At 35.7% G+C, this 21,053-nt stretch overlaps 1 protein-coding gene across 7 annotated transcripts in view; it reads right to left on the bottom strand.

Annotated features, from left to right (window-relative positions):
* ikzf1.L (IKAROS family zinc finger 1 L homeolog) overlaps positions 1-16,734 on the bottom strand; it is a 56,563-nt gene extending 39,829 nt beyond the window's left edge. For 3 of the 7 annotated variants that reach the window (XM_041566113.1, XM_041566114.1, XM_041566117.1), the window contains exons 1-2: positions 16,500-16,733; positions 5,225-5,278 (exon numbers count right to left, since the gene is read on the bottom strand). In XM_041566113.1, the coding sequence (XP_041422047.1) occupies positions 5,225-5,278; positions 16,500-16,641 (196 nt within the window). In that variant the 5' untranslated portion in view covers positions 16,642-16,733. Of the gene's footprint in view, positions 1-5,224; positions 5,279-16,499 lie in introns of all 7 variants that reach the window. The other 4 variants (XM_041566116.1, XM_041566115.1, XM_018267558.2 and 1 more) reach the window with 4 other exon arrangements.
* Between the last annotated feature and the right edge of the window lie 4,319 nt (positions 16,735-21,053).

Below are 21,053 nucleotides of genomic sequence, written 5' to 3'. Positions count from 1 at the left end.
GGTGGGAGTTTTTTTTAGGAAAATATTGAGATAAATTTGGACTTTGATAAATAACCCCCTTGTATTTAGTGTACTAAAAACATTTAGGGGCATATTTATCAAGGGTCGAATTTCAAATTTATGGGAGTTTCTAAAAACTTCCATTAACTCCCATAAACTCACAGGGGCCGATTCACAAAGGGTTGAATATCGAGGGTTAATTAACCCTCGATATTCGACTGGGAATTAATATCCTTCGACTTCGAATATCGAAGTCAAAGGATTTTAGCGCAAATAGTGCGAAGGATTATTCCTTCGATCGAACGATAAAATCCTTCGATTCGAAGGATTTTAATCCAACGATCGAAGGAATATCCTTCGATCAAAAAAAGTTAGCCAAGCCTATGGACCTTCCCCATAGGCTAACATTGAGTTCAGTAGCTTTTAGATGGCGAAATAGGGGGTCGAATTTTTTCTTAAAGAGACAGTACCTAGACTATCGAATGGTCGAATAGTCGAACGATTTTTAGTTCGAATAGTTCGATTCGAAGTCGTAGTCGTAGTCGAAGGTCGTAGTAGCCCATTCAATGGCCGAAGTAGCCCAAAAAACACTTTGAAATTTGAAGTTTTTTTACTTCGAATCCTTCACTCGAAGTTATTGATTCGGCCCCGAAATGTCAAAAAAAAAATCGAAATTTATCAGAAAAGAAAAATCTATTTTTTTTAAATTCGGGTGAAAGCTCAAACTTGATTCGAATTTGGATCTAATTTGATACGTATTGTTTTCTTCAAAAGTCCACCAAATGACTCCAAATTGGTTGTAGGAGGTCCCCCATAGGCTACAACACCAGTTTGGAAAGTTCTAGATGGGGAATAGTCAAATTCGAATTTTTAAAGAGACAGTACATGATAAATTTCAAAATTCTAATTTAATTTTTTTTTTAACTTGAATTGAATTTGGACTATTCCCTAGTCAAAATACACTAAAATTAACTTGAAATTAACTTAGAATGGATAATACTGGAGATGGTCTTCCCTTGATTTCTGGAAATTGGGGTTCTGAATACTAGATCCCATACCTGTATATACTTCAATCTTCTATTTGACACAGAAAGGAAAAATGAGCATGCAAAAAGCAGAACTGAATTAAAGGCAAAATATTGGAAGGATTTTCTGCTTTCATTGCAGCTAAAAACATTTGTCATTGCTAACAAAAATGACAGGTTTCTTAAAAAAATCTATTTTTACATTTTACCTAGTTTCTTGTAAAATAATTAAAATTGTGTTTCAGTGACAATACAAACAAAAACCAATGACAAATGACTTAGATTCCCTAACTGAAATTTTATACAAATACAATAACATGTGTTATCTGTACAACTGCCCTAGTTTATCTGAACAGAAGAATTTGTCATTGCCAAACTTACCAGATGTACTAGGCACACTCTGTAAAACTAGCAGGCAATATTAAAATAATTTCAATAAAAATGAAGAGTTTAGGGTACAATCATCATTCAAACACAACATTTACCAATTATTCTTTGTGCAAGTTTGTCATCTTAAATCCTTATTGCTGGAACAGTACAGAATTATGTAAAACAAAAAACTCCCAAAACATGTGGGACATTTACGCTAAAGTTTCTCAAACTGAATTGTTAGTCTGCGTATGTCATCCCACCATGGTGACTGTAGTTTTAACTACCATGACTTACTTTGATGGGACTTTACTGACCAATACACTTCTTCAAGAACCAATTCACTGTACACAGAAACAGTATTACTAACTCTATATAGTAACATAGGCTCAAAAAAAGACACACATTCATCACGTTCAAGCAGTTTTACTAAGGTTCGAATGGTAAATTGGAATCGGATTTTCAGGTTGGTTTTTGGTCAAAACTCACAATTTTGAGTTTAAAAGCACCAACTCGAATTCAAATCCAAGATTTATCATCCCCCTACCCTGGAAACACCACAACTCATTTTCGATAGGTGGCCACCTAAAATCTGCCGAGTTCATGTAGAAGTCAATGGCAGATGTCCGTTGACCCATTTGAAGATGTTAATAGCCTTTCTGACATTCAAGTTTTTTTCAAAGGAAAATTTGATTTGAATTGCGTTCAGTAACATTTAATCGAATTATAGATTTTTGAGTTTTTTTCATAACTAAGCTCCCTGTGAGTTGTGAGTAAATTAGAGTGTATTAGAGTAAAAAAAACATCACATAACTCTAAAATTCGACCTTTGATAAATATGCCCCTAAATGTCTATTTAAAACCTTCCTAACTACTAGTATACCCAGAGGACAGCAAACAAAAACCCTTCTAAACTTTCTCCTATTTGCCTCAGAGGGAGAAAATTCCTTCCTGACTCCAAGATGTACCAGATGAGCTATTGTCAATTACCCTGTATTTCCTCACTTGCTAAAAGCCACCCAACCCGTCTTGAAGCTATTTACAAAAGTCAGATTTTATTTTTGAGAATAATTCTGAAAAAACAAAGAGAGAACAACCACAGCAAGAACACATTAAACTTCAGTTTGGAAATCATACCCATAGCCAACAAAATTCACAAGTAATACTAAAATTTGCTTTGCATAATAGAGAGCTAAAATGATTAACAGCCCAAAGATCTGAACTGTCATTTCAAAACTGGAAACAAACAGACAAAGTCAGTTCAACACAAGCCACCAGTACAAACCTCATAAACACTGCTGCGTTTGGTTGTACCTTGTGGTTTTTTAAAGCACATATATAGTTTGCAAAGAAAAACAGGAACACTTTTTGTTTTAATAACTGGAAAAGCACTTTTGTCTTGTGGAAAAGACTATACTTGTGCAATTTTACATGTTGGACTAGACAGAAGTATTTTACAACTAAAAATGTAACAAATATTCACATGTGAACTGCTGCTCTTATTTGGCAAAAGACTGCCAGTTAATGCAGATAACATCTCAGCCTTTGGTTCCCTGGAGGTGCCGGATACTGTTCCGTTAAATATATCTCACTTTGCTCTTTTCATTTCACAACTGCAACAGTTCCTACGATCAGATATTAGTTTCAGAAAAGGCAGAGATGTGTGAACTAAATGAGGTTTATGTGTGGGCTGTGTTTTTCTGGTATCACGAAGAACTACTTGCTGACTTTCCAAAATATAATGAAAAAAAAAATTACATTTTCTTTTCTTTACTATGACTGAATCTTACTATGGATATCTGGAATCATTTTACAACTTAAAGCCATGGTTATATTGCCATTAAATGGACTGATTGAAGGTAAAATGTATGATACAACAACTCTGTCTGATTGATACCCCCTCCACACTCCCATGATCCAGATTGTGAACCAGTGCACACTATACATCCATTGTAGTTTGACCCATGTACATGCTGATTTGCACACTTTGAGCAGACGGCTTGGCAGGGGGTGTAATGAAATGGAGGTCTGTTTTCCTGTGGTCCTTAAAGTACACAGAAATCCTTAAATAGGGCAAAGGCTGTTATGGGTGCACTCCTTAGCCAACTATTATGCAAGTGTGATCTGGTGAAAATTGTTCCAATCATACAAAAAAGGGGCCAATTGATGCACATTCTCTGGTCCCTTGCTTTATTAAAAAAAAAAATTTGCAGGTGCATACATTTTTAAAAACAAGGGTTTTTAGGTTATGATCATAAAGTTGCAAAGCCACCATATTCCATTAAGGTAAACTCCATATATTTATTTCAGGTAATACTTATGTAAGCTGATGCCTCCCTGCTTGGTTGTACAGTATTTCTTGGGAAAAATGTCTTGTGTACAGAGCATTGGTCTCACAGGCTGATCCTCACCCGCTGTAGCTCTTATAGAGGAGAGAACAAGACAACCATTAAAGGGACAAGTTTGGGAAGAAGAGATTGTGTGTTGATCAAAGCCACAGATAGATCAAGGCTTTGACTCACTAGAACAATCTTGGGTCTCTTCAAAGAGAGGAAATTACTAAATTACTATTTGTGACATTTGTTCTCAAGTCTCTATACTGCTGATATTAATTAGCACCCCAATAAAATTGTTTGGTGCCGCTTTGGGTCTTGTGCTTCTACAGTGCCTCAACTTGGCTGTTGACATCCATGACTGAGACTCCTATACAGAACATACCCTGCCCACAGCTCTGAAAACATACAGTATTTTCCCTTTCTATTAAGGGGCATTGAAGATACTCACTATGTGAATACAACCTACAGTACCACTGGGGTTTTACATGCACTAGGTGTAAACACTGCATTAAAAACAGAAAGGCTAGTTTCTTAAAAAAACTCCTCCAACTACATGTATTCAGGTATCTTAGGTGTGGAACAGTTTTCAGAGAGTCTACAACATGATAAATGAGAAATTCTTGCACCTGGGACTATATTTTTTTGGTATTTACCAACTAAAGGAAAATTGGAACAGAATACCTGCATTGCTACTACTGACTGCCTTCTGTTTCTGGGTACAGGTTTATTAGGTAATACCACTTCCATTTCTCAAGGTATGTTAGTGGTAAGGTGCATGGCTCATGTGGTATATTCTCTGCAAGCATATTCCTGGTCTTCTGTCTGTTGTATTCAGTTTTGGTCAGAAAATGCACAATGTATACTGCTGGACAGGAGGTTTCCATTAAAACAAATGACAGGCTCTTCAACAGTATTTGGGCACCTCTCCACTGTCTTGAAAATGTTGGGTGGAGAATATGCCTTGTGGGCCTGAATCCTTAATCCTTATTTAACATAAACTCCATTACTCTCCTACTCTTAGGGGGTTATTTACTAAGCTCCGAATACCCGAAATTCCCCGAAATCCGAAAAATTGGTGATTTTTTTGTGTTATACCAGGCTTAAAAAAAATCGTAAAAATCAGAGCTTTTCCCGCAAAGGTAATTTTCGGGAAAATGTAATAGTAAATAAGAGTTAAAAACCCGAGCGGGTTAGATCGGAGTTTGTAGCAGCCAATATTGACATAAATTCGGACCTTGATAAATAACCCCCATAGTATTGTGCCCTTGGATAGAGAAAGTGACCTGCTTAGCGAAGTCTATCATGAATTATCGCAGATTTAGATTACATTAAAAATAGTTAGTACTGACGATATATTATACTTCAAGATAGTTTGTATTAATTAGCATACTGTTGAATTATGCTGTTAACCCTTGAAGTGCTAGAGCTTTATGCAAAGCATTGGCAAGCTGCATTTAGCAGACTTAAAAGCTAAATATCTTTCAGTGATCTCACCTGACATTTGGGTAATATCCTGTGCCTCATCTGTTTCCATGTTTTTCTGGTTATCTGCAAATTAAATTTAAAGACTGTTAAGGATGGTTGAATAAAAAAATCCCCTAAAAACTCATATCTAAAATGATTAGAATATTCTCCTTCTATTTTCTTTCTTCTGTTCTTTCCTGGGTATCAGACAGCAGCAGACCTTGATCTTTTCATAAAGAAAAACAGAATTACAAAGATGTATAAAAAAATATCATTATGAGCACAGGAGGACCAAATTTGTTATTTATTGTTAATTTCCTACTGCATAATAACCCAAAATGCAAACTGACTGCAACAAAATTAAGCAGAAAATTAAATGGCCCTGGGTCATTGTAGGCACAGAATTCATTCTCTCGGCTGATCTATAGTTATGTTCCTTTTAATTTACTGAGCATGCATCGATGAACCTTGAGTCAGTTTGGTGACACGCGTACAATCAGCAATCAAAAACGAAAGCAATTTGCTGAAGAATGTCTCATTTGCTCAGGCAGGGCTGCATATCTGAGCAGCAGCAGTTGCTGCCTCTATTAATAATAAATACACCTCAAGCAGTGGCAGATGGGCAAAACAGAAACTAGGGTCTTTACTGCATAAAAAAACTTCAAGTCAGACTATAATGGTGCTTTTCTACTTATGGAGAAGTATACCTCCCAAAAATAGCAAGGCATGCCCAGGAGAGAGAAGCAAGACCTTCCTGTTTTACTAAACAGATGGCTCTACAGTTTTGGAACAAATAGTAGGAAGCATTTGCCCCCCTGTTGCAACATATAATGTTGTGGAGACTCACTAGCAAATGACAGGAAACACCAGGGAAATATAGGCTGGGGGTTAACTGGGTAGAAAAAAAGGTAAAAGTTTAGTTAAGCATTAAGGTCAGTAGACTTAAGTCCAACATTCACCTGGTGCACATCTGTTGACTCCCAGTATGGCAGCATCCCACTGTCAGGCAGGTATTGTCAGAACATCTCCCATATTCATTTAAAGATTGTTTGAAGATAGCATAAAACTATTGTTAACTCATTGATTATGTTTTGCCCATGCTAAAAAATTAAAAAAGAGCACTGTCCTGATTTTGTAGTTATGTACAGGGCTGCCATTGGACCCAATGCATACAATTCTTGGGTCCCTCCATGTGTGGGCCCATTCTGAACAGTACTGGCCATTTTGTTTCAGGTTTAGCAGTAACCCCTGCTGATGGCTGTCCTTACACTACAAATTACAATGAGACCTGGACTGAGACAAGGCACAGGGCTTATTTACAAAGCATATGCATATCCTGCTGTTCTTTTAACCTTTAAATAAGTAACAAAATAAAAGAAATAGCTGTATACAAACATAACACTGCTGTGTGTTGGACTAGTTGGTAAATTGTATGCAGTAACATGTAACTATATTTTTGATAATGATAGAGTTCCTTTACAAACAGCAGCCAATGTTTCCTCCATTCAATTCAAAGTAGCCAAGACATAGACACAGTGGGATTTTAATCATATAGAAAACATCTGTAGTCAAAATGCTTCTATTCAGACTTTGCAATAGGTGTCAAAATTGCAGAATGTCAGCCTATGACTTGTGCCAAAAAATTAGATGCGCATAAGGCTTAAAGATGGCTACACATTCTTGTTACACATGCAGAATATGCAGAAAATGCATCAGATTAGTTTTCAGAACAATCAGTTCAGTATTTTGGTGTGAATAGAAAAATTACTCTGAGAATTGTTAGGTCAGCCATTGACTCAGTACACTCACAAAATAACAAATTAGATCATTCACTGCCCCATATTCAATTTTGGCCAATCAACTATGGTGTCATTATTATACCTGAATTAAATTAGCATAAAGAGTAACAAATACAAATATTATATAGTTTAGTTTCTAATAAATGAAACTGTATAAGAAATCTGTGTTTTTTTGTGGCAAGTACAAACCAGTACAATAAGGTGAAAGTTGTGACATGGTGCAAAAGTGATTCATTCAGTCATCCAAGCTCTTAAACATAATTGTTGCAGAATTGTTCTTTAACCATCCCAAAATTTTTAGAAATGTTACTTAAAGGAGAAGCAAACACCCAAACTAATGAAAACCCCTACCCTTCATAGTCCCCCTGTCCTGTTCCCCCCCCCCCGCACAGGTGTTAATACCTGTAAATGCCCCTAAGTCTTTAATTACCCCTCGATACAGAGTCAGTGCAGTGGAGCTCACAGGGACCATCTTCACTGCTTTGGGAGTGATTTATTATACCCAGAGGATGGAAAAAGTCGGAATCCGAAATCCGGCATCACAGACCTGTCAGGTTGTATATAGGTCAATGGGAGAAGTCCCGAAGATATCCTGATCTGCACTGGGTTTCGTGCAATAATTCAAAGATTTCGTGGTTTTTGGGCAAAAATTTCAGGAAAATGTATTGATAAATAAGGAGAAATAACCCGTGCAGATTTGGTCGGAGTATACTGTATTTCAGAAAATAATGAGATTTTGATTTTGATAAAGAACCCCCTATGTGTGGCTGGTATGAAATGAACGAGGTAGCAACTTCACAAATGTTTTAACTGCACCCCCAACATTCAACTTGCTCAGAAAAAATACATGTAGAGATAGGCTCAGAGTGAAATTTGTATTAAGAATAAAGTTGAAATACAGCAATGATAAAACTTCACATCTTAAATACTAACAACATAACTTAAATAACAAGGCCTTAAAATACTTAGCTCAAACCCACTTCCTTAAAACTGCCTACTCTTCACTTCCTCAGACTTACAGCAGTCCCACTCTAAAGATCTGTATTAAGGGCTGTTACATTTCCTAAGGACTTGTATTGTATTAGGCTTGTAGGCTTCATAAGGACTAGTTATTAGAGTCTGTACACTTCCTAAACACTTTCATATAGTACTGGTCCATTTCCTGATGACTTGTAAAGAGGACTACACTTCCTAAATCCATGATGTAGATTGGTTATGTAAACAGCAATGATAGCACTTCTTTTACTGATATTGCACTTTGTCTCTCAATACTGACACTATCACTAGTGCTTCTAAACAAACAAATGACAGACATAAGGGTATACTAATACATATTATACAGGTATGGGATCTCTGATCTGGAAACCCAATATACAGAAATATCCAAATTATGGGAAGGCAATCACACTTAGGGATAGATTAATTAAGGTTCGAGTTGTGTTTTCCACGAAAATTTGTAGTTTTCCTGGTTTTTTTTTTGGTCAAGACATTTTTGGGTTAAAAATAACCTTGAATTTTTCTAGTTTTTAAAAAAAAAAAAATTCTTGTTTTTTTTTTTTTTTAGATCTACTATACACCGACCCTGGAAACAGATCAAATTTGAGAATACACCATCTAAAACCTGTTGTGGTCATGTAGGAGTTAATGGCAGAGGTCACTTGAACCATTTGAAGATGTTAGCAGCCTGTTTGATGTTCAAGTTTTTTTTGGAGGGTCTTGCCCGAAAACTCGAACTCGCAGAATTGAGTCTTTTTCCATCGAGTTTTTTCTTAAATAAGAAACCATACAAGTTGTGAGTTCATTCGAATTTATTCGAGGTATAAAAAACTCTGACATTAGACCTTTGATAAATAACTCCCTTAGAGTACATTTTAAGTAAATCATTCTATTTCTTTTTTAAAATATCTCTCTGCAATAATTAAACAGTGACTTGATTGTAACTAAGTTAACATAACTCCATATTGGTGGCAAGTACACATGAAAGTGCAATACAAAAAACAAAGATGTGTCCGTAAAGTGCACTTGTTGCTTATATGTTACAGTTTAGTACAGACTTCTTTTAAAACCAATAATTTAACAGATATAATAATAGAATAATGTACTGGGAGCATGCAGTTAAAAAAGCATTGTATATGTCTGCCTTAAGTCTGTGAAAGGTAATAATGGCTATATAACAGAAGAAAGTAGAGAGTGATACATAAAATGTTATTCTGCTACTCCAAAGCAGTTAATGGCACTACTCATATATGTTAATTCAGTTACTATTTGTTATTCATGCTGCAGGGTGTATCCTTCTGCCCAAAACCCAATTCTCAGCATCACACAAAAAAAATCATAATTTCAGAAATAATAGTTTGGAAATAGTACGCCTTCCTCTTCTGCCTCTTACCATCTTGCCAGTTAAAACAGTTATTGACAGTTATTAGCCATGACAATGCTTTGAGGCTTCAATTATATTGCCTTTCTTCATATTCAAACCTTCTCCTATTCATCTTCCAGTCTGTCTTTCAAACCACTGCCTTACTTCTAGAGTAAATGGGACCCTAGCATCCAGATACCTGCTTCATCTCTAAAGTACTGGCGAACACAAAAATATAAAAAGATCAATTGCAATTTTTTTAAGAATAACCCTATCTACACCATACTAAAAGTACATTTTTAAGTGCTCTCATTACTCTCATTATTCCTCATTCCACAGCTGAACTGATATCGTTCCCCAAGACTACATAACTAGGTATATAGGTACTAAGTATATACCAAATCATCTGTGGCTAAGAGGTACATAGAGAGGACGTTCAGAACCCCTACAGTTAATGAGAAAAGAAATATGAAAGTCTGGTAAAATGTCCGTTACTGCATAGTATTCATTCAGTTTTTTTCATCCTCTGAAAATTAAGATCCGTTTAACGAGAAGTGAAATATGTTCTGGCTCATGACTTCACTGCACACACCCATAGGAAATGAGCAATTTCATGAAGGAACCGGATTTGGCTTTACACGTTCTCTTGCTTGTTGTGGGCTCTCTCTCTGTGTTGCAAAGAATGTGGTAGAATGGGTAGTGCAATGTAGTGTAAATAATAATCATGGCTCTACAAGTGGTGCCGTTTAATTATTATTTTGCTGATGAAGACTAGTTGTGATGCAGGTGACAATATGTTTGAGCCTCTCAGAGTTGTTGCTGCCCCCCTTGTGACACCTTAAGAAATGTAAAGTTTCTTTTTTTTTCGGTAAAAAAGTTTCTTTTATTTTTGGGCAATTACAGTTGACACATATCTATGAACGTTTTTGGCAATCTATAAATTCCAAGCATCATATTTAACCATTATGAATGTAAAATGTGTGATATAGTGCTTATATATTATGCAGTACTTTACAGTGAATATTTCATATCATATATCAGAGTAGGAAAAAATAGGAGCAGCTACTCACAAACATGGAGTAAACATAAAAATCCCCACACACACTTCAGCTTGGTCAGCACTAAAAACTCCAACCACTTACACTATCTGTTCCTACTACTGTACAATTCACAATCAAGTAAATAAACACAATGGCCTGTTCCATCAAAAGCCAAACGATCTACAAGAATGTTACTAGAACATAACTAGCTCCTTGGATAGAAACCCGCAAAAACATGAGGAGAAAATACAAACAGCACAGTAAATGCTATCTTTGAAATGCATGTTTTATGATACTGTGCTACTAAGGTTGAAATCTGTGTTTCAATATCTGTATCAATATGGGATTTGAAATTGCAGGTTTTTTTGGTACAGGTATGGGATCTATTATACATTAGACATTTTCTGTATTCCGTTTGCTTTTTTGTCTATAATAATATGACAGCACATTATATTTGATGCTAAATAAGCTAGCATAAATTTGGATGTGGCAAATGAATCCAATTTGTTTTTTACCTGGATTTTTTTATTTTTAAGAATCTTAATATATACAGTAATGCTCCACATTATGGAAAGACCTGTTATTTAGAAAACCCCAGGGTCCAAACTTTATTATACTGTAGATCCCATACTTGTACGAATAAATACATTTATATATGTTTCACTACATGACTATAAAACACTGGTTTCTGCAATATAACAAGCATATTGTTATACGGCATATTCCCTTTGAACTCCTAACTTCAAGAAGTATGGTATAACCTAACAGAAAGGAAGAATGCGCTAATGCTGCCTTTCTTTTTTGCTGAAAATGGCAAAAGCTGCATCACATGTTTAAAGTTCTCTAATATTATGTAATGCCTTCAAATATCACTTTAACTTCACATGCTTTAGTATTCATTTACTAGACTAGTTCCGCAGACATTTCCATTTCTGCTGCTCTTGGGGTTGAACTTTGTATTAAAAATTATACCACGTAAATTCAGTTACTATTTTTGTAGATGCTATTATACATTTGGAAAGGAGACAGCTGGTGATGTCCAAAAAAGAACATATGTAATGGTAGAGGTGTGCTCATTTATTAATGGCAAGGCAGCATGCATTAGTTTGCACTTTGCATCCTGCCTGTGGGTGCTGGTCCTTCCCCCACTGTATCCCCCCACTGTATTCATGATGGGTGGGGGGAGGCACATAGGCATCTACCTATTCACTAACTTGTACTTACTGCCTGACCAATGGCAGGAGGCAAGGACAGGACTGCCTTGTGACTAATTTTTAATCCAACATACAGTGCAAGACACTGGACACAAATAGTTATAAAAAGAGCGCTAAACATGATATTGTGTCCCTTATTGCTTTAGCCCTTGCACCTGTGCTCATTGTAAATGTCCCTTGACACCAAAAAATACCATTGCTTATATAAAGTCTTAAATAAGGTGCAAGGGTAAAATCAGCGGCACAATGCATATATATATATATATATATATATATATATATATATATATATATATATATATATATATATATATATATATATATATATATATATATATATATATATATATATATATGCATGGGATATGTAATTGACTCTGATAGACCTGATCAGGTTATGAACCATTGCTGAATACTGGTATGGGATCTGTTATCTGGAAACCTGTTATCTAGAAAGCTCTGAATTATGGGAAGACAGTTTCCCATAGACGCCATTTTATCTAAATAATCAAAATTTTTCTCTGTTATAATAATAAGAATAAGAACAATGTTTAAGAACACATGACCAAAAGTAACATTCCAATAAATTCTACCAGAATCCAACAGGTTTGCAGTTGTGTCAAGGGTAAGTAAACTGTTACAATGTGTTTTATGGTTAGGCAATCAGAATCAATGATGATACTATATCACCCACCTGAGGATTACTTCTTTATTTTAGCACAATAACTGGGTTTTTAGTGAACCTTTCTTGTATTATATTTTTTGTGTTTTAATGCTTGCTATTTATATTTTTAATAAACTGTTCTTTTACACTTAAAAGGTGCTAATAATTAACTTTTTATCCTCTGGAGAGCACAGCCTAGTTTTTGACTATTCCAATCCTTACATCGGAAGATTCACCAGAAATCAGCATAATCTCCTATTTAATGCATAAGAGTTCCCACCAATGTAAAAGTTAGCTAAAGCATCATTTCAACAGTGTCAAAACAGGACAATTAGGATGTATTTGGGTACAGCATAACATAATAGAATATCATTACATTACTACCAAAAAAAAAAAAGAATCATTCAATATTAGTGGGCATGTATACAATAGATGCATATTCTAATGTAAATCAGTTCCTTGCAGCATGCTCTTAGTACATGCTATGCAGTTCTGTTATGTGCATATTCTACAGGACAGACAATTGAAAAGTTTACTTGAGTCAAGGTAAGGAGAAAATCCCTCCAATCATCAAGTTTGCTTATGAAAAAGCTGATATTTTAAATTAAATTTCATGTCACCAGTGTTTATTAAATTATTTAATATCAAATGTAATATGCATCATTTTAAGTGTCTGGAAGAAGTGAATTCTAAATCACTTCTCTGTTGAAGACCACTATTGTTTTGTCAAATGTAAGCCTATAACATACAGACTCAAAACACTTTTCCACTTTATAGGGTCAAAAACATTTTTAGTAGGCATACACAGACCAACTACATACATTACAATATCAAGCATCAGTTAAACATTTATATGTATGATAGTACAGATACGGGGACTTTTATCCAGATATGGGACCTATAAAGGGATCTTTACATAATTTGGCTCTCCATACCTCAAGTCTACATTTATATGTATGATAGTACAGATACGGGGCTTTTATCCATGTATAGGACCTAGAAAGGGATCTTTCCGTAATTTGGCACCTAGAAAGGGATCTTTCCGTAATTTGGCTCTCCATACCTTAAGTCTGCTAAAAATTGTTGTTTTGCTACTTATTAGGATTAATTATATTTTAGTTCAGATTAGGTACAAGGTACTGTTTTATTATTACAGAAAAAAGGAAATCATTTTTAAAAATTTAAATTACTTGATTAAAATGGACTTGGGGCTTTCTGGATAATGGATCCCATATCTACACAAATATGGGTCTAAATTTATTGCACGGGGTTAAAGAAACTTGGAGTGAAAGTGCAAAATCCTAGACATCCATCTTTACTACAGAAGAAAACTATATGATATTCTGCTCATTTCAGCCCCAGTTCTTGCACACAAGTTTTCACTTGTTTTTCTGATGGTAGTTTTGACTAATTATCGGTATCATGGTAATGAAAAGAATGGCAAAGACTCCAATAAATTCTTCCAACATTTCTCCAAAAAAAATAAAAAAGCAAATAAATAATAGATGTTTTAATAAACTATACAGAGTTTAGTTTACAATGGGGTTGCACATTTATGTAAGCTTATTGAATGTAGGAACCTTTTGGTTTTTGGTATATGTATATACTACAGATGTCACAATGTGTATTACACTTTCTTATCTATCCAGCTTTATTTCACAACTTCCTTATTTCTTCTTTTTCTCTCCACTGTTTTGCCATGCGTTTTGCATATCTCTTGATAGGATCTTATGGGAAGAGCAGATATGAAATATAATTGTACACTGAAATAATATTACACAAATGTTTGAATGCAACCTTAATGTTAGGTACTATTACTAGGTGCTAATAAGCTTGTTTAGTTTTGTATTCACATCCAGATATAATGTAAAAATCTTTCCTATAAGATCACATCCATTACATATTGGGCAAATGTATGCACAAAAGGGACCTTTACAGTTGCACCATTAAAACTCAGAAATTTCCTACCTACCACATTTACCTATGCAGAAACGGGATTTCCAGAATACACGTTATACAGCTAACATAATGGATTTAATTCTTTCTACTATGGCAAGAAAGGTACAATGAATGTGTGCCGTGTATTTTACCAGTGCAGAAAGCGGGCTACCAAATAATTGATTAAACACTGATCGACATATTTATGCATATAAACAAATTACACGCTGAATGGTCTATTACATGGGAAATCAACATTTTTGTGAAGCAAAAGCTTTTTTGCACAGTTATTGTTTTTTAAGGTAGTGAATTCTTTTCAGTCATATTTGAGCTAATTTTTTCACTTCAGTTTGATTCCTTAAATATATCCTTAAATATATCCTTAGCCAGTAAAACATATACTAAGTGCATTTGATTCTAAAAATGTCATGTGTCAAAAAGTTAACAATTTTATAAAATATAAAACTTAACATATGGGTACTATTTTACTTTAAATACCCCCCCCCAAAAAAAAAAGATGTGTACTCAGTGCATAATCTATATACATGTATGGAATCTGTTATCCAGAATGCTTGGGGTTTTCCGGGGAGAAGGAATCTTTCTGTAATTTGGATCTCCATACATAAATAATAGGATTGCTCTGATGCCAGTAAGGATAAATTATATTTTAGTTGGGATAAAGTATAAGGAACTGCTTTATTATTACAGAGAAAAGGGAAATATTTTTGAAAATCTTAATTGTTTGATTAAAATGGCTGTCCCACCATTCAGAGTTTTTTTGTATAACAGGTTTCCGGATAACGGATCACGTACCTGTACTGTATATACTGTATATATATATATATCCTTATATATATATATATATATATTTATATATATATATATATATATATATATATATATATATTTATATATATAGATATATATATATATATATATATATATATCATTCATATCTGATACTAACACTTTGTTTATTGGTGTTTAATAACACCAATAATAGCTGTGTACAATTAGTAAATATTACAAGATACTTTATTAGCAATTGACAATAATCAACATTAATGTTTAGTGCAAATAAACTGGTCTTCTTTTCCTTATTACATTTCAATCTTATTTATCTGCAAACCTTGGTTAGAAGAGATACCAAGAAAGCAATTAGCATCTTCCCAGGAGAAACGTGGACAGTTTTTGTCTAGTATGAGCCAAAGTAATGAAACTGCTGAACTATGCCTACAGCCTGCAGGAGAAAGTTTACAGTACTGTACAGGTATGGGATTTGTTATCTGGAAACCTGTTATCCAGAAAGCTCTGAATTACAGAAAGGCCATGTCCCATAAACTCCATTTTATCCATAAGACAATTTTTTAAAAATGATTTCCTGTTTCTCTGTAATAATAAAGCAGTCCCCTGTATTTGATCCAAACTAAGATATAACTCATTCTTATTGGAAGCAAAATTAGTCTATTGGGTGTATTTAATGTTTACATGATCTTCTAGTAGACTTAAGGTATGAACATCCAAATTATGGAAAGATCCATTATCCGGAAAACCCCAGGTCCAGAGCATTCTGGATAACATGTTCCATACCTGTACTATTAGTTATACTTTTATTATACTTTTACTATAGCAATCATATAAATATTACAGCCAAAACGGAAAATATGCTTAAACAAGGACATTCACCATTAATTTTATATACGCAATATATTTTAATCTTAAACTACAAGGCAGTGTCAACTGTGCTTTAAGCAGCAATCACATATAGCTCCTTTATTTTGAATTTACTACACTAGGGTTTGCACAACTTGTGTGAGAGTTTATATATATATTTATATATATTGATAAAAAAGTACAGAGGCTATGAATTTCAGTGGACAGATACAAGCATGTGCTTGGGTTATTATGACTTTAATATATAATAAGAGGTCTGACACACGGCAAACCTGTTGCTATTGTAAAAATGACCAAAACGCAATACAGGAAATATAGTTAAGAAGTCATGAATCCAAAACACATCCACTGCATGTACTTTTGTTTTTCTGTATTTAATCATGAGATACCTGATAAAATCAGTATATATGGGATATGTATATTTAGGGATACATTCATATACTGTTTATATATGGTGCCTAGAAAACTGCTTGAGAAACTCTTTGCAAAAAGATCTTTCTTACAGAATACACATGCAAATCTACTTTTTAAACCAAATTTCCCTGAGGAATATATTGTTGTTGAGAAAAGCCTTGGAAATAAGAGTTTAGCAGAGTGACACAGTAGGCATGCATTACCTGCTCTTCCGTGGGTTGGCTGTACACAGCTCTCCCAGTCCCCAGCAGCTGTTCCATGTGCTGCTCTAAGAAGCGCTGCAGGATGAAGCTCTGGTCTCAGTCCCACCCCTCTCCACTCCACTTCCTCATTCCAATGCAACATCACTGTAGCCCGGCACTTGGCATATGCTGCACTGGCTTCTCTCTGTCCCTGTCTCTGCCATTTAATAGGGAACCTGTGTGCGCAGTGCTGTGGGGACAGAGGAGTGGTAACTGATGATGTGCCTGTCAGATGATAACACACCTCCCAGTGTAAGCTGCTTTGCCCAAGTGGACAAGATGGAGAGAAACAGATGTTTGGTGCTCAGAGCCCCCTCACTAGAACAGCTCTATTATGTTTTGCCAGGACCAACTTGCCTTTTATTTACTTCTTCATCAAGATTTTAAGTACTCTTTTCCTAAAAGCTAAAGAAAAACAGATGATTTTGCTTTTCAAGCAAAAGTTTCAGCATTTACAATTCTACAATGTTTCCATAGGTTTTTAAATCATATCTGACAAGAGATGAAGCTTTCCGTTAAAACTGATATTCTTTGCCCATAAAATCCATGTTTAACCAAGCATTGTAATATATGCGTTATATCAGCTGGATGCAGCCATATACTGTAGTATGTATATACACCCTTGCATGCCCAGGAGACCTGTCAAATATTAAACAGTGATGATGTGGTGAAATGTGAACCAACCTAAAAATAATGTAAACATCTTACCATAAGTACCACCTGTAATGTAGTGGCTAATGTATACAGGGTGATGCTTCACTGCTATTATTTATTTGCATATTAATAGCCACTATGGAGCTCTTTAACCATATAAATGCACCTTCACAAAAGCACATAGCACTCCCAATATCCATAGATATTAGTGCTACATAATCCTTCAACAAACACAAATTACTGGTTTGTAAAACATAAATATGGGTATGGGGCCTGTATTTATGTTTTTTGGATAATGGATATTTCCATAATTTTAGATTATATTCGAAAAACAGAAAGAAGGGAAAAAGTTCAGTCGCGTATAGCTCATGGACATTTTTTGACCATGCCCATTTTATACCCACACCCTCTAAATACCATGTCCATGTCTGAACACATTTCTGGGAGTTTTAGGGCCATGTTTTATTACAGTTTTGCAGGTTAAAAAGTATTTTATCTGCTTATCTTAAATGGTAACAAATTAATCTAAGTGCAGGCACTGAGTATTCTGGGCTCTCTGCCCAAAAGCTTCTTATTTAAATACGTTTTAGAAACTTTGTATCTTTTTCTGGCATTAGTGCAGGAAATGAAATAGAAACTTGGGACATTTCAGTAACAATCTGGGACTGCAGGCTGGCCTGTCACAATCGGAACTGTCCTGTGAAAAACAGGACAGTTGGCAGATAAGATAAGATGTAAATACAGGTATGGGACCTGTTATCCAGAGATTTTGGGACCTTGGGTTTTCCGGATAATGGATCTTTCCGTAATTTGGATCTTCAAACCTTAAGTCTATTAGAAAACCATGTAAACATTAAATAAACCCAATAGGCTGGTTTGGCTTCCAATAAGGATTAATTATATCTTAGTTTTGATCAAGTACAAGGAAATGTTTTATGAATACAGAGAAAAAGGAAATCTTTTTTCAAAATTTAGATTTGGATAAAATCGAGTCTTTCCATAATTTGGAGCTTTCTGGAAAATGGATTTCTGGATAACGGACCCATACCTGTACTGTATACAGGTAACCCACACAGTCTTTGTAACCTGTTTTTTGCCATTTCAGGCATCATAATCTGCAATCATTGCATCCATCAAAATACTGTGCTCCACAGTTTAAAGGGCTCACTATAGCAGTGCAACAATTTGAGGTAACTTGAATGCACTGCAACAATATGGACAGCATTTGCAGACAGCATGGCAAATCTTATGGCCAGCACACATTTTTCATACCGCATTTGTGTTGGAGGAGTGTTCCTGCTGGCCTGCAGCACCAAATGACAGAATCCAATCATCTTGCCACTAACCAGTTACGATTGTGGATAAGGTTAACTTAGAATTACTGATAGGTCCAAGCTGCTAGTTATTAAAGTGCTCCAATGCATACATTCATGAACTGTGCACAATTCATAAACGATAGCTGGCCATGCACATTGGCCCTCACTGTAAGTTCAAGTGAATGATCATATAATGGTAGAGGTACCCTTGTGAACATCATCAACGCACCATCAATTTTGAATACATTTTATCTCTTTGGACATCATTTGTGAAGTCTTTCAGTGCTTTTCCCACATGGACTATGGGAAAGAATTATTAAAGTGTGAACCAGGGATTCCATAGGGGTGCCAGCTGATTGATATTTCCCCATTTATGTGATGGAACACTTCTCTGAATATTACATCTTAGCTGCAAATTAAAAGCAGCGAGTAAGAAGTATTTCTTGAATTGTTCTAGCTTAGCAAACAAATGGTGAAAAAAAGATGAAATGCTATATCTTTTATTAAAGAGCAGAAACCATCATGCTCATTGTCCTCTGTGATGTCTTTAATTACAAAAGGGTCTGCAAGTTTAGCTAAATGAGCCAAATAGTTCATGCTAGAGTGCAACTGTGTCACTCAAAATGCAATGCTGCCATGTTACTCTTAAAACTGTTTGTATATGTGTCAGGAAAGGAGGATCTTGGCTAATAAAATGCAATTTCCCACCAGTTGGCACTTCCCATTCATCTTGGTCGTAGAATTCTGAGGGACTAGCATGTGGGGGTGAGAGGGGGTGTGGGGGAATGTGAGCAGGGGTGTGTGTGCAAGCAATAGAGTGGCCTAGGGGTGCAGAAAGTTTAAATCTGACCCTGTTTAGCTAAGAAGTAGGTGATATAACGATCACAGACTGACTTAAAGGAGAACTAACCCCTAGCCCCCCTCTACCCCCTCCATTGCTTCCCCTTCAGGCTCCCTTCCTGCAGCATCTATTCTTCTTCTATGAATCTGTAAAGTTGCAGTGTGGAGTTCAAAGGTGCCGTCTTCTATCTGTCTCTGATCCTCTTCTGTTAGAGCGGTGACATGGATCTTGCAGGAGCATGCTCTGTAGAAGCTGATTCAGGACATAGATTGAACTGAGCATGCTCCTCCAAGATCACTGTCACCACTCTAACAGAAGAGGAACAGAGACAGACAGAAGATAGAGCCTAACTCTGCAGATTTATAGCAGGTCAGGATACAGGTTAACTTCTCAGAAGATTAGATGCTGCGGGTGGGAGCCTGGAGGGGGGCAGTGGAGCGGGCAATGGAGATGGATAGAGGAGGGCTAGGGTTTAGTTCTTCTTTAAAAGGTATATTTAATATGGGTATTTCTTGTCCTTTATTTACACTTATACACATACAAAATCTCCCAGGAAAGGAAATACAGGGTTATATTATATTGAGAAAAAAATCCTACTTTATCTGCTGCACGTGTTGTTATTATACAATTTAACACAGAAGTTCAGTGGCTTTCTGTGATTTAAAATATAAAAAAAACTTGTAATATGTGAGTTTTTAAAGGGTTTTGATGATAATTCAAGGAAGATTTTCATTCATCCAGGTCATGGTATATCTAGTATAGGTAAATCTAAAGTAATCAATGAAGGCGTTTCACTAAACATCCGAGCAGCTTCTTCAGTTCAACTGATTGGTGTGTGAAATTCTCGTCATATAAACTCTTCCACTAATCCAATCACAATGGCACATTGTAACTCTTCAAAGAGGTGACATCTGAAGAAATTCACAGAGGTGTTGATTCTGTGTAGTTACTATGATAGGATTATCCAATGTGTCATGCAACTCCTAGATACAGGTGTTACTTCATGATAGTTGCATGAATGGACGTGTGAAGTTTTCTGAAACCGCCGGGGTACAGATGTTAGATCAGCATTGTATGTAGCAGACAGGTGGTGTTGAAGGCCCCCGCCTCTGTTCAGGGATGGTTTCTCCACCATGACATGAATCACCTCTAGTTCAAACCAGTGGTCTTCTTTATCCAAGATTTGGACCTTGCTATATTCAAAGGAGTGTCCCTTGTCTTTTAGGTGTAGAAAGACAGCCGAGTCTTACCCTGTAGAGTTCCCCTCCTATGCTGAGCTATTTGCTTGGTGAGCAGTTGTTTTGTCTCCCCAGTGTATAGATCTGTGCACTCCTTGCTACACTGGACTCCTTATACCACATTACTTTGTTTTTCTTGGATCCTTTGGGTGTACCAGTTTTTGTCTCAGTGTGTTGCTAGGTTTGAAAAACACAGGGACGTGGTGTTTGTTGAAAATCCTCCTGAGTTCCTCTGACACTAAAGCTACATATGGGATGACTATGTTTTCGCCTATGTTTCGCCTACTATGTGTCTCTGGGCACTTATTTCTATTGGTGTTCCTGTTGGGCTTGGTTGCTGCGGTTTTGACAAAGGCCCAGTCTAGGGAAAACGTCTTCATTGATTACTCAGCAAGTCCAGTTGTTTTTAGATTTACCTATACTAGTTAAAATCAGAGTGTGTAAAATGTATGTTTCATTGTAGTTT

This window comes from Xenopus laevis, chromosome 6L (genome assembly GCF_017654675.1).
Source record: "Xenopus laevis strain J_2021 chromosome 6L, Xenopus_laevis_v10.1, whole genome shotgun sequence".
NCBI lineage: Eukaryota > Metazoa > Chordata > Amphibia > Anura > Pipidae > Xenopus > Xenopus laevis.
The sequence above is the reverse complement of the archived record's forward strand: the minus strand, read 5'-3'. Positions and strand labels throughout refer to the sequence as shown.